The 17,048-nt window shown below is 43.6% G+C and overlaps 1 protein-coding gene across 1 annotated transcript; it reads left to right on the top strand.

Annotated features, from left to right (window-relative positions):
- The first annotated feature begins 76 nt into the window (after positions 1-76).
- lipg (lipase, endothelial) lies at positions 77-5,172 on the top strand. The gene is made up of 10 exons (XM_037483220.2): positions 77-598; positions 1,478-1,668; positions 1,881-2,060; positions 2,527-2,638; positions 2,732-2,950; positions 3,046-3,288; positions 3,437-3,557; positions 3,940-4,167; positions 4,254-4,358; positions 4,473-5,172. Exons 1-10 carry the CDS (start codon positions 508-510, stop codon positions 4,483-4,485), a joined length of 1,503 nt encoding a protein of 500 aa, XP_037339117.1. The 5' UTR covers positions 77-507; the 3' UTR covers positions 4,486-5,172.
- Positions 5,173-17,048: the final 11,876 nt, after the last annotated feature.

Below are 17,048 nucleotides of genomic sequence, written 5' to 3'. Positions count from 1 at the left end.
AAATATTACCATCTGTCGGAAGGGGTGTTGTTGATTAACACTGAAAACATCATTATTGGTCATTCCGGGGCTTGGATCCAAGTGAGCAACATGAGCCACGTCCTTCAGTCCTACACCGAGCAGGAGGATCGGTTTAACGGCCGCTCGCGTCACGCCCCGCACAAGGGCTCCCACAGCACGCGCAACGTGAGAAGCCTACTACGACTTCATTCAGCTTTGCCACGCCCTTAAACGTAAACAAATGGGGGCTTGACCAATGAGATCCACGAAAGATCAGCCGATGATCAGATGACTAGGAAGGGGGAAACTATTTAAAACTCTAATGAGACACTTGATGCAAGTTTCTACATTGCTGTGACTGCGCTTCCACCGGCGCGCACATCGGCTCCGACGCGCTCTTTCATTTTGGGTCCTCCTTCCTTACACGCGCTAATACCGGCTCCACTGAAAGGCCATTCATATCCCCCGGACGCTTTTAATTCCTCCACACGCGTCTGTAACTGCGAGATGAGTCACAAAGCCCTTTTGCTGTGGATTTTCCTACAGTGTGCCGCGTCGCTCTTTACCTCTGCCGCCGGGGACAACACCGTTCTTAAAGGTGAGACACGGCTCTGCCTCCATTGTTCATTCATTTGTACCATGTATTTGTTTGCCACACTCCAAATCGATGTGTCCAAAATCCAGCACCTGATGTAAAAAGTAGAAGCGAGACGCGCTTGTGGGGAATCAATGAATGGAACGATACTTGAAATCAGCCAAACCTCGCGTTTGGTCCCATTTCTCCAACGTTCCCGATCAATTCATCTACATATTTTTAAAAGACTGTTACGCGACATCGGGAACGCGAACAAGTGTGGCGGGGCCAAGCGTACCCGAGAAAACCCGGGATGGACTCCTACAACACTGCGACGTGTCCTCTGTAGGGACCCGTCGGAGTCTTGACGCAAACTCCGGAGGACACTAGCGCGCGCCACGTCTCCTTGGGGAGCGAATCCGCGTTTTGCCGCGGACCGATCCCTGCCGACACGACCCCAGTTTAACTGTGGATGCCCTTCTCTCCCCCCCCCCCCTGTGGCCCTTTAGTTGATTTAAATTAATCTGGGCTTCAATTACAACATTTTCGTTCTTGTCACGTGGGAAATCGTGTGACAGCATCCACCCGACGGGCCTCCTGCGTCATTTGAGCCGCTTAAACCCCGGGCCCGAGAGTTTAAATCAGGAATAATCTCAAAATCTGTCTGCAGCTGTGTGAGCCGGCTCTAGAATACAATTGGAGAAGGTCCATTGTGCGCCTGCGTGTCCGGCTCGCTTTCACACATTATTGTAAACGCATGTTCGCTGCGGGAGCAAGCTGATTGGCTGACTTTTTATTGGGCTCGCCCCCATTTCTTTTCATTTTTTTCTTAAAGAAAAGAAATGGCATGCATCACAAAGGGAAATGAAGTAAATAAATATCCAACCTTAATCTCCCCCTCAGGTGCAGACAGTGGATTGGATGAACTGCCAACAGAAGGCCGGGTTCTCCCTGGCAGCGTCAAGTACAACATGAGGACGAGTTTAGATCTGGACCAGGAGGGCTGCTACCTGCAGGCTGGCAAGAAGGAATGTCTGGAGGAGTGTGGCTTCAACGCCACAGCCAAGACCATCTTCATCATCCACGGCTGGACGGTATGTATTACTGGAGATCATCCTGCTGGGATCCTTCTCCTTCTGTGGGGTCAACAGTGGGATACTGGCATCTTGTGTGCTGCTTAGATGGGCGCTCAGGCACACCACAGGGCTTTGCTTGTTGGAATTTGGCACTTTAATGTGAGCTAACTCAAGCACAGGATCTGAGAGGGTTCACAAGCTTTTTTTCTTTTTTCCCCCCCATTCCTCAGATGAGTGGGATGTTCGAAAGCTGGATGAGCAAGCTGGTCTCGGCCTTGATGCAGCGCGAAAGAGACGCCAACGTGGTGGTTGTCGATTGGATAGCGTTGGCCCAACAGTTGTACCCAGACGCAGTCAACCACACTCACGACGTCGGCCTCGACATCGCCGGCATGCTCAACTGGCTTCAGGTGTGTACAGACATACTAGTGTTTTTGCTCTGGATCTAATCTGAAAAAAGACTAGCACCGCCTCATTCGGAGGTGTCTATTAGAATGCAGAGCGGGATCCTATTTGGATCTCCAATCCCAAGTGACTGATTGCAATGTCATCTGAGGCTGGTCTGAATTGCTACGAGATGGAGGAGCAGCCGACTCCCTGCATAGTCATAAAATCTGCCCTCTTTCTGTCTTGCTGTCTCATAATTGAACCACAATTAAGGCAACCTGCCACTTGGTTGTAAACCTGGACAAGGAATATTTCGGAGACAAACCGTCTCCAGGTGGTGGAGGAGGCATTGTTGCATGCAAGCGACTGTCTGTAGATTCTCTCCTGCTTAACTTGAGCTGGGCTCTGCTGCAGGCACAACTGCTCCTCGCTGGCTCAAAGCCAGGATTTCTTCAGTGTCCATTTAACTTTATTTTGTCCTCCACACAGGACGAGCAGCAGCTGCCTCTGGACAAAGTGCACCTGATCGGCTACAGTTTAGGTGCCCACGTCGCAGGCTACGCCGGAATGTTTGTGCGAGGGAACATCGGCAGAATCACTGGTAAATAAAAAAAAATAAAAAAATAAACTCAAATGCAAACCCAGAGGTTTGCGCTGCCTCATTGTCCTCTGTCCCGCCTTTTTATTTCTATAGGTCTAGACCCAGCAGGACCAATGTTCGAGGGTGTAGAAGAACGGAAGCGCCTCTCCCCCGATGACGCCGACTTTGTGGACGTTCTGCACACGTACACCCGCGAGGCTTTGGGCGTGAGCATCGGCATCCAGCAGCCGATCGGGGACATCGACATCTACCCCAACGGTGGTGACGTGCAGCCAGGCTGCGCGCTGGGAGATGTGCTCGCAGTGGCTGGAAGTAAGTGCTTAGACAAGTCACAATGAAATGCTACACAAATGTAGCGGCGTTCAGTTGACTTCATCCCATCTGACCGGCCTTCTGCGTTTCTCCAGATTTCATGGAGGTGATGAAGTGCGAGCATGAGCGTGCCGTGCACCTATTCGTAGACTCTTTGATGACCAAGGACCACATGAGCTTTGCCTACCAGTGCACCGGCCCCGAGCGCTTCAAGAAGGGCATCTGCCTCAGCTGCCGCAAGAACCGCTGCAACAACATTGGCTACAACACCCGCAAGATGCGCAAGAGGCGCAACACGAAAATGTATCTGAAGACGCGTGCAGACATGCCCTTCGGAGGTGGGTCTTGGAGTTTGTTCTTTCATCACTATGCTCACTTCCTCGTGTGTCGAGTCTACAATAACAATCGTACAACTGCAGCACTTGTAAATTACTACTGACTATAATCAGTCAAATATTGGTTTCTTTTTTCTTCTTTTGTATAAAGGCTACCACTACCAGATGAAGATGCATGTGTTCAACCGAAAACAGGCTGACAACGCAGATCCAACCTTCCACGTCCAGTTGTACGGAGCCCACAACGATACAGAAAAGATGTCTGTAGATGTGTAAGTTCAAAATCTAAAATCTGTCATTCAAAACTTTTTTTCCCTCACGTCATGTTTAACCCATAAAACCACCAATGCACTGGCAGCTGCACTGCCTGGGGGCTTTAGAAGCGCACAGTGTGCCGTGGTGTAAATTGAGAACTGGGATCTTTTTTGGCTTGACCTTTTTAGAGTGCCAGTCATGTGATTCTCTCGCTGGCCGAGTCTTTGGTTCAACCTGGTTTGTACAAGCATGACGTGGCACAAAGCCCGTCATCCGATTATTCAGCTTGTTGGACCCTTGTTGCCATGTTTTTAAATAGTTTGCTAGTTCACACTGCTGCTAGAACTGCTTTTTCTTGGCATGTAACTCAGACCAAATATTATTTTATTTTTTGCGCAGCCCTTATAATGCCATCGGCCTGAACCTGACAAACACCTTCTTGGTGTTCACGGAGAAGGACATTGGCGACCTGCTAAAGATCCGTCTGAGCTGGGAAGGAGATTCTGAAACTTGGAACTCCGTGTGGAAGAACCTCAAGAAGGGTTGGTGGGCCTGGAACACCAAGCCCTCCAAACCGGTGCTGGCAGTCCGGCGGATTCGCGTGAAGGCTGGGGAAACGCAGAAGAAGTAAGTAGGAGGTAGTGGCGCTAGCTGTCCACCCACCTCCAGGATTTATTGTTTTTCACTAACTTTTTTTTTTTCTGACGTCGCAGGTTTACTTTTTGTGCCCAAGATCCGGCAACGATTGAAATTTCCCCAGGGGACTCCATAACGTTTGTGAAGTGTCGCGATGGCTGGGAAGTGAAGCCAAGAAAACGGTACGACACGTAATGCTGCATGTCTTGTCGGAGTACTCCTGAGTTTTATTTGACAAAGTTAAGGAAGATAAAGAATGGAGCGCACAATCGTCTAAAATGTTGTTTGATCGACAGGCTGCCAATGTAACAACTTCCAATGCACCATCCCCACGGGGACCCAACAAGGATCGCGGCAAGGCATCGCCCTCTCTATGAGCACTTTGTTTTCTTAGGAGAACGATCGAACAGCACACGGTGATGGAGGGGTTAGGGGCTCGATTGGACTCAACGGCACATGGAAGGTTTACAATTTCTAAGGACGACAACGACTCGTCCGGAAGGAAATACAACGCGTAGGATGCAAAGTGAGGGGCTGTCTCCAAATCTGTCAAGGGGGCCTGAGGACTTTGTTCCTTGTGTGGACTATTGACGTAGAATACTGATGTGTGTCGGTGGACACCAGCAATGTAGGCACTGTACATTTTTAAAAAATTTTAATTTATGAGGAAAATGGAAGCACTGCAAGACCAACGTTATTTATCCAAGCACATCTCGTAATGAAGCATATGTTGCATGCATTTCTCCTAGATGCAGTATTTTTGTGTGTATTGAGTGTCTGTGTTGTGAGTGTTTGTCTGTGACCAAGAAGTGTGCCTTCCTGCTAAGAGATTACTGATGCACTGTATAACTGACAGACACACACTTGATCTCTCTTGCACACAACCTTATCTGAAGTTTTGCGTAGTGTTAATATTGCTGTGTCTTTTGGGGATGGGGAGGGGTGTACATAATGTAAATAACTTTGTTTTTGAAAAATAAACTGATTTGTAAGTAATTTCTGGTGCAATATATTCTTCCCTATTAAGGATTTAAGGGTTATAGGTTGTCATCATGCATCCCAGTGATAAACAATGAAATTCAAAAATTGGTATTTGATCTGAATCGCAAGGCTTGTGCATATATATATATTTAGAAAATCTATTGCACAACTTAAACGTGAGGAAACAGCAATTTGAACAAAGTTAACATTCTCAAGAGCTGTATATTGTGTTCATTGCCTTCCTTTACTTCCCATTTTGATTCAACCAATCCAGCGGCACACTTGTAAACCAGTCATGTCAGAACCCCTTTGGACCAATAATCAAACTTCCTTTGCTTTTCCTTTCCACACAACTCTGATAAAGATTACATCCTTAAATAATCCACTGTAAACTAACTTAAAACCAATGATGGCTTTTTTTTGTTGCTTATGTCCTGCATCAACTTTTTTTTAAATTTTTTTTATATATAAACAAGTCAACTTGGAAATCAAATTCGGCGTCCTAAGGCCTTATCAACTCCGTATAACTGAAGTAAATGTTCTACTTCCTCTAAAATGGAGCGCTTTTGGTTGCAAAACCCCTTCCTGTCTTCCAGGACGGTGAATCAGGAATTCCACCAAACATCAGTTATCTCTGGTTTGTACGCGATAACCTCACATTGCTCCGGAACTTCCTACCTGAAGAATTTTGAGTCATCAAGTGCCGATCTTTCCTGTCATGCCATCCTGTCCCATCATGTAAAACTGAAATACCTGCAAGATGAGTGAGAGATGGAATGTTTAAACTTCAGGGGCTTGTTTGAGTGTTAGTATTGGCACTTGGAGACGAAAATTACTCACACCTTCAGCTTTGTGTCTCATTTTTTTCTCTCATGCATTCTTTATGTTCTCTGGTTGTTCCAGAACCTTCCTGAATCTAACCCCATATCAAGGTTGGGCTTTTGATGCAAATGTTCTGTATTTGTACAATGCTTTGCTTGTGTTCTGCTGTTTCCAGTCTCTTGTCCAAAGTTCTTTTTAATTCACAAATGAACTTTAGTAGTTTTAGCCAAGGTTGACATTTGGGTAAATGGTAAACTGTCATGCATAACACTGTCCGTAGGTGTATCAAACATATGACCCCGTAGAGGCTTACTGCTCTATGTTGGCTACTTGAACAGTTCCGATTGTTAATGAGACACATGTATAGTCTTTTACTGCCTGCAAAATAACCTGGCTCAAACTCCTTTGGGAAATATCGTTGTTCAACTCTTGCAAAAGTCAGGGGGAACTGAAAACATCATTTAAAGCTGGCAGTCAGTTTCATTACCTGCTACCAACAAGCCTCTGGGCTGGAATGTCATGATCGAAAGAGATTGAAAGTTAACCTTTTCAAGAAGAAAAATTGGCTTGAATAAATTTGCAGATCTAAACGTTTGTATTTCGAGGTACCCCATGCCGCTTCATCATCATTTCTTCCAGGTTGAATGCGCCAAGTGCAGCCCTGTGATGCTGGTTACCCCCGGCGACACGTGCCTTGCAGATTAAAGGCCGGTGGTGGCACAAGTTGGAATGTTGGCTCAACGTTCCCACCCCACAGCAAAGAGTGCTGGGGGCGGGGGGGACACAACACAATTTAGAGAGAAAAAACACTCAAAGGATGCTTTTCCAATGTTTCATGACCTCACAGCGGTCACACTGGAAAACCCTGTACGGCGCTCATGTGGTTCCGGCTGAGTGATTGTGGCGTGCCAGAGTCTTCAGAGTTGTAAGTTTTACAGTCACATGGACTCTGCGTGTTTCCAAGTAAGACATCCTACTAATCTTCCAGGTATTTGAGAGGAGGACCTGGTCTTTGTTATTACTTATGGTCATTTGAACAAATAATCCATAGGATATTTGATCTGAGAATCAATGTTTTTGCTGAATACGTGTTGTAATAATCAAAGGTCCGACCTGTGGAGGGTTACAACGGTCCTGGAAACATCTACATCTTTTTTTCGTTTGGATTTACTTTCACCGACTTGTTATGCTTGGTGTGTGAGGAGAAGCTATCCAACAGGGTGGTCGTTCCAAGCAAGCTAAACAGTTAATTCAAACAAGAACACAGATTCTTTTGTTTGCATGCATACACAAACTGAGAAACAGGAACCTTTTATATCTTTCATATGCTGCATTAAGTCTTTTTAAAACTTTTTAGGTTGTTGGTGTGCCAACGGGATCTTTTTAATGTAAAAAAAAATGCAGCTCGGGAAGATTGAAAAACACTGCTCTAGGGACCATGAACTTAGGATATTTAAAACTTGAACCAAAGTGACCTCAACCTAGAACCATCTGACTAACAGCGATCTGCATTTAAATACAAAATTAGCTTCAAGACGTTGACAAGCTGCAGCAAGCTTTATGTTTGTAATTACATGTTGTACCTAGCTTACAAATATCTACCTGTATTATTTATTGTTGTGCCCTTTTACAATGCACATTGTTATATATTTGGGGGATATGACGTCCAAAAGAAAGGACAGAACTGTGTTCACATGCAAAACAACCCTGTTGTTTCTATTGGGGAAGGTGCACACTCAAGTTGAGCCAATCATAAAACCTCCTGCCAAAGTGATATCCAATCAGAACCCATGTCTGTTTACAGGGGGCTAAAATTACACTGATCACTTGCGTACTTATGTGAGGTTGGGCAATTTTCCACGAGTTCCCTAAGCTCCCATTGGTGCACACGTCAGAACTTGACACCACTTTTATTGTGTCACATTTGTTTCCTTTGTGTTAACTCGGGACCAGTGGTGTTCTGTTTGATGTTGTGGCTGGCTGAGGGGTTCCCTCGGGGTCTCAGCTGTCGTTACGTCATCTTTTACGATGTCCGAAGGGAAAGTTCCAGAGGTCGTGTTTATAATCATAGGTTGCTCTTTGGTAATATGGAAGACGTCAACAAACAACTGGTAACAAACAAACAATAATTGTATTCATTAGAAATATTAGGTCTTAGTAATATCTAAGATCTAATTTTGGCTAAAGTCTTGTCATAAGCATAGAAAAAATTTTGTTTTTTGTTTTTTTCAGCTATATTTAGCTATATTTTGGTGATAATTTGACAAGGAAACAAACAACCCTATTGCAGGCTTTTTTATTTCTTTATTTAGGCAAATAAAGATAAAAGAGGGACAAAAATAATTGTCATGAAACATTAAAGCTAAGGCTGGTCAATATTGGTAATTTAGAGAAACTAACTACAACATACTTGACTTTAAAAATGATTCAACCTGTCGGGATATTTTGAGGATTTCAACAAATGTGACAATTTTTGAAAGATCCCAACATTGACTCTGAATGAAGCAGAATTTCCTTGGCACAAAATACACGTATTCTCTCAAACACAATAGGCGAGAGACAGGGTTAGGCCACGGGTCGCTGACCAGACGTGCTTCTCCTACACTGCCTGGCTGAGCAGCCCACTTCCTGTTGTCCTGTGTTCCCCCCCAGACAGGCTGTTACTGTATCATACAATATCCAACCTTCAGTATCACTGCCAACAGCAGGACAACTGGAGAGGCTGGTGAGCCAATGGTGGAAGAGCTGGTAAACCCTGTTGACCCAATAAGCTGACAGCTTCCGTTCTCAGCACTTTGTCTTAAAAGAGAATTATTACCTGAGGGTGAACGTCACGTGCTTACCATGGCTTTTTGCTGAGATTTGTCATATGTCAGCTATTTGTTGCATCTACATCAATAGAAGATATTAGCAGTCTATTCTTTTAAAAGACTTAAAAGCACAAATCCCATAAAACATGTGCAGATTAAACAAATGAGACACATATTAATTACCAAATTTAGCTAAATTTGTTTGTGTACTGTTGGACTTGGAAGACAGTCAGTCCAGCTCCTTGCCCCATTCTTTATGCTAAGCTAACTTATAATAGTATTTGAAGCTCCAGCTAAATGCACAGACAGAATATCTATGCAAAATTAGTCATCAAACTCAAAAAAGAGAAGGGAATATGTGTTTTCCCCATGACAATGAATTACGTCTTTAAGTTTTGTAGTTGAACCATTTATTTGGCATTAAGGACCTCTGGTCAGAGAGGCTGGATTCATGAGTTAAGTTTTAACACAATTCCTAACTTATGCACCATGCCTGTTTTTAATATGATGTCCACAAACATTTGCCATTACCAGTAATTCTGTGAATTAATGAATAAATGCCAAATTGTGGGTCAACAAATGACTGACTTAAAAAGGCAGAATTAAAACCTATTTGTCTTACATTAGCACGACTGCCAGGAGGATCATACATTCCGTCACGCATGTGCTTACATTAGTGAGTCTGGGAGTGAGCTGTTCCTCCATCCTGTCGCAGCAGCACATTATGTACAAATTTTCGGGAGCCCAGTTGTGGCGGAACGACCCGTGCACACACTGCAAGGTACCTTTTGGCCACTACTCTACGGCTCACTGTTCACCAGACTTTGGGTTACGTTACTACCAGTACACCCGCTACTGCCCGCTTTAATTGTTATTTGTGATGTATTGGCTAACTGCTAACATCTTATGAAAGTACCAACACACACACATTGATGCAAAGCTCTTAGCCGCTGTTCTTTGACTCACTACTATTGTTACGGGTGGTGTGGTTGACTCACGGTTAACAGCTTACAAAACAGCGAGTAAGCGAATTGCAGTGTCCGCTTGCCTCACTCTGCGACTTTTTTTGTTTAGGACGCTGTGTTTGGCTAATAGCTGTTTTGCCCTGAAATGTGTTATATGACAACCTTGGTACATTGATGACACTGGTACGTTGCAGCTTGTTTCTGAGTTGAAACGAAGGACCTTCAACTAAAGCATTGAAGCGCTTTTCCTTAACAATTCAAACAGCTGTTATTATGGCAGCCACTTACGTTCCTTCCGGGTCATTTCACTCTCTTTTCACTGGGTTAGGGCCCTACTCCACTAAGTGCCTTGCTAGTTCTCCATACAAATACTTTTGTTACTGCAGAGTGCAACACCACGAGAAACGTTTAGGAGTTTGCGAAGATGTCACCGTTATCCCCAATGTATCATTCATCACATTGAGACTGAAAAGATGCTAAAAAGATACAGATTAAGAAGCTAATGTGATGTACCCTAAACAAGGCAATGACAGTTTCACTTATATTAATCTACCAAAGCAAAAAATCAAGCTTTAACCTTAAAATAGCGGTAAAACAGCTAAAAAACTTCTAATCACAAAAGTTTTTGATTGAAACATTACAAAACCACATACGCACATAATCTCTGACATGAATCCTGCTTTTTCTTGCTCAGCATTAAACTTACCAAAGGGCTCCCACAGTATCACAGAGGACATCACTGTACTGGATTACACAGTCACATTCACAGAAACACATTCTCCTTCCCATTCATCCTTTGTCAACACACACACACACTCACACTCAAACAGAGATTCTGTTTCTGTTCATGCTGTTTCTTCTGTGGCGGTTTTATGGTGTCTGAAGCATAGGCTGAGACTTTCTCATGGGAACCAGCTGGGTGAGAAGTGAGGAATGCATCAAAATGCCTTTCTAGCTGAAAGAAAGTGAGGATAAAAAAAATCTATAATCTGCTGTGAATAGGATTTATGTAACTGGAACATGTTACAAAAGGATACGTTTGGGGTCTAGTGTGAATTTCATGGGGCAGGCACGTTGATTTGGCTTAATTTCTCTGATGATTGAAGCCAACTTTACTGTCATCAACAGTCCACGTGACAAAGGGTGTCACCAAATAGTTGGGAAGATGTTCAATGTGCTCAAGGCAAAATTACAGAATAATTACATTGTGTCTAATTTTAGCTAATCAGCTAAAGTGTTTTCTTTTGTTTTGAATGTCTTTTGTGGATTTTCAGTTTTTCCACTTTTTCCAAGAACAATTTAATGTTTCACTGAGTCTGTGTCGAACTGATATGGCTTTGTATGGAAACATATATATATCAGCAGTATGAGCCTGCTATCTATTGGTTTTTCACATTCAAAGCTACGGATAGTGGGACTTTGCAAACATATTACAGTTATTTAAAGATCAGTCACTTTAAATAGCTGGTTTGTACTCCACCAGCTTTGAGCTCTCATGATTACGGCACCTATCTGCTTCTGTAATGCTATGAGCAGCTTTATGGTGAAAGCAGCGACCAAAACAACTTAATATTGTTCGGGATCTTGGCAGGTGTTTATAAAAACCAACATGGGAATGTTCAAGTAATAGCCTTCAAAGACACAAAGGTCTTTTATGCGATCCAGGTTGGAGAATGCTGCTGAGCCAAATGTGCATTCGAAGGTATTTGGCTTAGAAGTCACATGTTTTGATTCAAGAAGATTGTAAGTCAGTTGCACGGTAGATCAAACTTTCTGCAGCAGCAGACAGATCCCACCTCAAAGGAAACTTCACTTTCCATCAGGGCTACATTGATATGAAGCAAGGATTTACTGTTAATCTTTTAATACCAACACCAGACACATGGTTTTTCTTAAATAGGCATCTGAAAAGTGCGGACAGGGCATCCTCTCATCACAGGGCTACTTACAAGTTTCCTGGAAAGAACAAAGAATATTAATTGTATTCATACAAAAAAAAAAATTTAAAGGAAAGAATGCAAAAAAAGTTTGTTTAGGAGGCAAAGATTCCTGGTCCCAAAACGTGACAGAATAATTTTAAAGATATTTGTAATAGATCCAATAGCAAAAGTTTTGCACTATAAAAACGTAACCCCCCAAACAACTCAACCATCTACTAGAGGGTTGATATATTGAGTCAAATAATTAGGTAATAATTAAGTCTATACTGGCACATTTTCGGCTGGCAGGAACGACACCATCACGCAACATATTCATGACTTGTACTTTGCAACAACGTCAACTGTGTGTGCAAGGCGGGTCTGAAACCAGAAAACCAAAAAAAATGACTTTTTTTAGCCTCCGTCACTATCATCAAGGGCCGCATTGCTGGTATTGTCTTCCCCCTGGGTGTGATGCGTCATGGCAAAACAGGGAGACACCTACTGCAGCAAGAACTAACAGAGGAGTGGCTTTGTTTGCATTCATGTCTATGGCAAGATTTTACGTGGAAGATGCAGTGTCTAAACGTTACAGGTGTGCCCTTTGAAACCAAAAGCAAGACAGGTTCCAAGTTGGGCGAGGTCTAGGCAACAGTCGGGGGATAGAACATTTTGGTCATGAGGATAATAATGATGAATACAAATTATGATAATATATTTATTTTATCATTTAATAAAAATGTCAGTAATGCCATTATGTGGTGCACAAGCCAGGTAGAATTCTCACCTTTGCGATTACCAAAGATGCAATGACTAATGGACGGATATTTGTCTAGGATGTTAATGTATCCTAGTTAGAAATGACAGACCTGTAGAAATATGGACTGCTTTCATTAAACTAATTAATACTTAATGAAAGGTAAGTATTGTCTTGTCAGGGCAGCTGCTAATACAGTTTGGTTAGGAATAAGGACTGTGGTTAACACTAGATACAGAGATTTTAAGATTTGGTTCTACAATATGGTCAAATGTGTTAGTTAATACCCTCCTTTTGTAGTTTGGAACATTAACATTTCTTAAAGGCTGCTGCTTAGATATGATTGCAAAATGCCATTTTCATGACGCAAGAGAGAAGGGTGAAACAAAAAGTAATGATTGATTGATGCTTCCCGGCATCATTGGAAAGCACTTTAGTGTCAGTCAGTTTGTAGCATGAACCAGCTGTCTCCTTTGTTTCTGGTATCAACGTCAGCGTGGAGGATGTTATGTGTTGTGCGTGTTACGTACGTGTTATGTGTTGGGGCGAATGTCTGAACTTGACTTGTCTTGTATCGTCATCTTTCAGAACGCACGAATCCTCCCAAGGCGAGTTTGTGTTACTTTCCTTCCTCTAGAAACAACAATGACTTGTTTTTCGAGAGCCTCCCCGTCCTCCCCAATGTATGAGAAACTCACCACCACGGTTGCACTGTATGTTTTGGTATTCCGTGGGAAACAGCCGTGTCTTGGCTTGACGCAGATCATGCAAACTTGCCTCCAGGCAGATGACAGTGTTCTCACCTCGAATTACACTCTCAGTGCGACTTCTGCACACATGCACAAATACACTCGGCTCTTAGCCCTGACTACGACTCTTCCAGAAAGGGTACACACTCTTCCTGTTCATATACACGCATAGTGGTGAACGCAATCAGCCTCAGAGGTGGAAGGGTTTTCCCCCTTGGCATTGTGTATTTTGTGAATGAATGAGTGGCACACAATGGCACGACAGACAAGCTCAAGAGATGTAGGGGCAAGAGCTTCAGGAAGGAAAAAAAGCCAACTGACACCCGCCAACCACTTCCGCCTCCGGGGGGAGTTGCTTGTTACTCATGGAATAGTATTTCTGGAAGGATGAAAGGGTGCACAGGAACTGAGAGGGGGGGGGAGAGAGAGAGTGAGAGCGTGTGGGGGAGAAAAAACGTGTTGATTGGCTAAGGAAAGGGTGCCTGATTCTAGACCAATTGTGATTGGTCGAGAGGTATGGCCTCACCTTAAAAGAGGGTTACTTCAGTTCAATGACATTGAGATTCGTACGTTGCGTGTGTTGGTGAAGGCTTCCTCCCCCCCAAGCATTCACAATAAAGGACTTGCCTTTCCAAGCATTGCATTGCAGCATTTCACGAGCATCTCTCCGTGAATTCCTGATCATTCTTTTTCACTTAATGAAAAGGATTTTTAATTCATAATATTTAAATGTCTTTTATTCTTTGTCAAAAATCCCTAGATTTTTTAGAAGATCCAGACTAAAATTTTAAACTGATGTATAGAAGTTTGTTGCATCACATTAGCAAAATTGAACAAAAAGAAGTTCTTCGTTGAGGCTTTTGAATGGTGAAAACACAGGGACCATGGAATCAGCATTCAGACTAAATTCATTTGTAGTCATGTATACACATTACTCCTCTGTGTGGTCGAGCAACGCCAATTCTAACCTTCACCCTGACCCCTTCCTCACTTTCCTCCATCAAACCCCTAAACTGACCCTAATCCCTGGACCGTGACCCTGCGCTCGCTTTGAGTGTTAGCTACTGAATGTGTGCCACTTGGCCAAACAAAGGGACTTTGTGTCGGATCCAAGTCGAGTGCTTGGTGGGAAAGTTGCTGTGACGAGTCGCATCCCGCCCAATCCACGTTTGATTCCAAATGTATGGACGTGCTTGCATTTTTTTGAGAGAAATCACTTCAAGTGTCATTATTTCCGATTATAATATATTATCATTGAATGTTTCATCTCTTACAGTTGTTATAAACTTGTTGGGTCCAAACGGGTTGGTTGAATCAGTTGCCTTTTCATACAAATAGTAGACCCGGAGCACCATTAACATTCATAGGAACCCACATATTGAACAGTCTCCACTGGTGAGAATCTGAAAGTACACCTTTGGCTGCAAGTTCTCACGCCACTTTGAGTCTTTTTTTCTGCCAACCATCACAGAAAAACGATCGGTTTACTCTCCCACAGTCATGATCTCATCCGTTGCTGTTAAATGTCCAAACTCAGATACTAAGATGCGGTGGGATTGGAGTGTTTTTTCTGTTGCCTCCTAACTTCAGCGGATCATCTGCAGCTGTGTATTCAGCCTAAGTGAAGTCGAATGCAAACCGGCTGATGTGGCCTTTTTAGGGTTTGGAGAAAGCGGAGCCTGTATTTAAATTTAAAATACTTGTCCGTTAGTGTAGTGTTTGTAGTTTTGTCTTATTTAGTCAAAAATAGGTTCCGGGAATACACAAGGAGCTCTGTCAACGTCCAAATTAAGGGGAGAAAACCCCTCAAATTGTTTGATACCTTCATTTGCTTGTATCACTTATATTTGTGGGAAAACTGACAGCACAAATTCTCCTGAATTTTTTATTTAATCTGAACATTGGGAAAACTATCCAGGTCAAGAACAAAACACAATCTGATGCCATTCTGACCCCCCACACAGAGAAGTTAATGCATCATCGGTCATTACACCAAGTACTGACTGTATTGAAAATGTGTTTTTTTTTTATTAAACAAAAGTTACTGACATAAAGATGTTGAAAGATATAATTCAAATAAAAACTATCTGCAGGTAAGTTGCGCTGTGAGTGCTTCAACAGGTTCTGTAGGGTGGACAAAGAATGTAATATTTCTAAACCCGTGTTTATATCGACAAACAACAAGTGAACCCTTCAAAACATTCTCACTTGCTTTTTAACAAGACACAAGTTGCATAGAAATCCGAGTGCAACTGTATATCAGCCCATTTCAACGTAATTAGAGGGCTCAGAGGAGCTAGAAGAGATGTGGAATTCCTGCCTGTTGCTTCATGCACAGTTATGTGCAACCAGGGCAACAGTAAGAACGTTCCTACTTCAGGCTAATGGTTGCACGTCGAGCGACCGGGGGCTTGCTCCAACGCTCTAATGAGCAATAATAACAGGGTGAACACAACTGGTGTCTGTCTGACGGAAGGACTTGACCCCCTGACTGCTGTGGGATTGGACCGGCTTGGTCTGACAGAAAATGACCACATCCTAACAGCACAGGACACACGGCCACACCTGAATGGAAGGCTTCCACGTGATGATGCAACAACGAGAGCAAGTGGCGGGCGCAGTAGCAGCGTACTGGACAGTGAACCATTGATCAAAACTGGTAGAAAGATGATAACATGGAACCTTAAACAAATGGATAATAAATCCAAAGTAGCTTTTCACTTCGGTGTGTGGCTGCGTCTCGTTTCTACCTGGTCATTTATTTTGTGTTTTTCTGGTTTGAGACCTCTGTTGCATGTTAGGGCCCATCTCTCTCTCCTAACTCATCCCAAGTCATCTTTCCACCGTCAAAAAGACCTGGCCTTTTATCTTTGGTTACATAATGACGGCGATATGAGCAGCGGAAAGGAATGTGCTCATCGCATCAGATGGTTCAGAGGAAACCATCTGCATGCTTAACACCTTTGTCCTCTGAGACAAAAAGTTTGGCCACGGACGACAGTTCCCAGCAGACCGGGCTTATCACAGTACGTGTATGTGTGGGTTTGTGTGTGTGTGTGTGGGGGGGTTTGTGTGTGAGATATCACACCACTCATTCTGTCACACACATAATTTGCCATGCAAAGGCCTTGGACAACCCCCGCCCCCCCCCCCCCACACACACACACACACTTGCTTGGTCTGTCGCAGGAAACACTCGTACAGATTCCCATCGCTGACATCTTATACGCATCACACCACTTCTCATTAATTGGGCCAGGGAGTCTCGTGTGACCGGTGTTTAGTGCGTCCACATGGGCGTACCGTCAGACACTTCTCACTCTCATGTTCCTAATAAAAAAAGAGGCCAGGTGCAAGAGGAAGGGGGGGGGGTGGTACACAACGGCAGCATGAACGTTCAGAAGATGATTGGCCCACGGTGTCACGGCTTCGGTGTGCTCATTGGGTAGAAAAGAACAGCTGATGTCACGCTCCAAACAACGAGAGCCAGGAAACAATGAGTGAGCGTGCGTGGCGAGTGATGAGCAGATTTAGGAGAAATAAGCTACAGGCCGGAGTGTGTGAGATTATGATCTTCCTGTCTGAACTTGCACCGGAGCTTTAGTTGTCATTCATCATCCCCTTTGTAGTTTCCTACTGCCCACTACCATCTCTTTGTGCAGTGGGTACTATAACAGTACATGTAGGACAACACTTGAGCTGTTGTACGCTGAGGACTAGAGGTAGTTTTTTATTCCATATCCTGTGAAATATCTCAATTTTGTTTCACAAAAGACAATATCGGAGTTGACCCTGTGTTAAACTTGATCAAATTGCTGCCATGACAACCTAATTGTTTTCCGTTCCCATTGTCTCCATCTCTAACACGC

The sequence above is a fragment of the Pungitius pungitius genome, chromosome 5 (genome assembly GCF_949316345.1).
Source record: "Pungitius pungitius chromosome 5, fPunPun2.1, whole genome shotgun sequence".
NCBI lineage: Eukaryota > Metazoa > Chordata > Actinopteri > Perciformes > Gasterosteidae > Pungitius > Pungitius pungitius.
The sequence above is the reverse complement of the archived record's forward strand: the minus strand, read 5'-3'. Positions and strand labels throughout refer to the sequence as shown.

Excerpts from the sequence above, each read along its gene's own strand:
- lipg (XM_037483220.2), top strand. The coding sequence starts at position 508 with ATGAGTCACAAAGCCCTTTTGCTGTGGATTTTCCTACAGTGTGCCGCG. Across the intron at positions 599-1,477 it reads GGACAACACCGTTCTTAAAG|GTGCAGACAGTGGATTGGAT; the intron begins GTGAGACACGGC and ends TCTCCCCCTCAG. Across the intron at positions 2,951-3,045 it reads TGTGCTCGCAGTGGCTGGAA|ATTTCATGGAGGTGATGAAG; the intron begins GTAAGTGCTTAG and ends GCGTTTCTCCAG.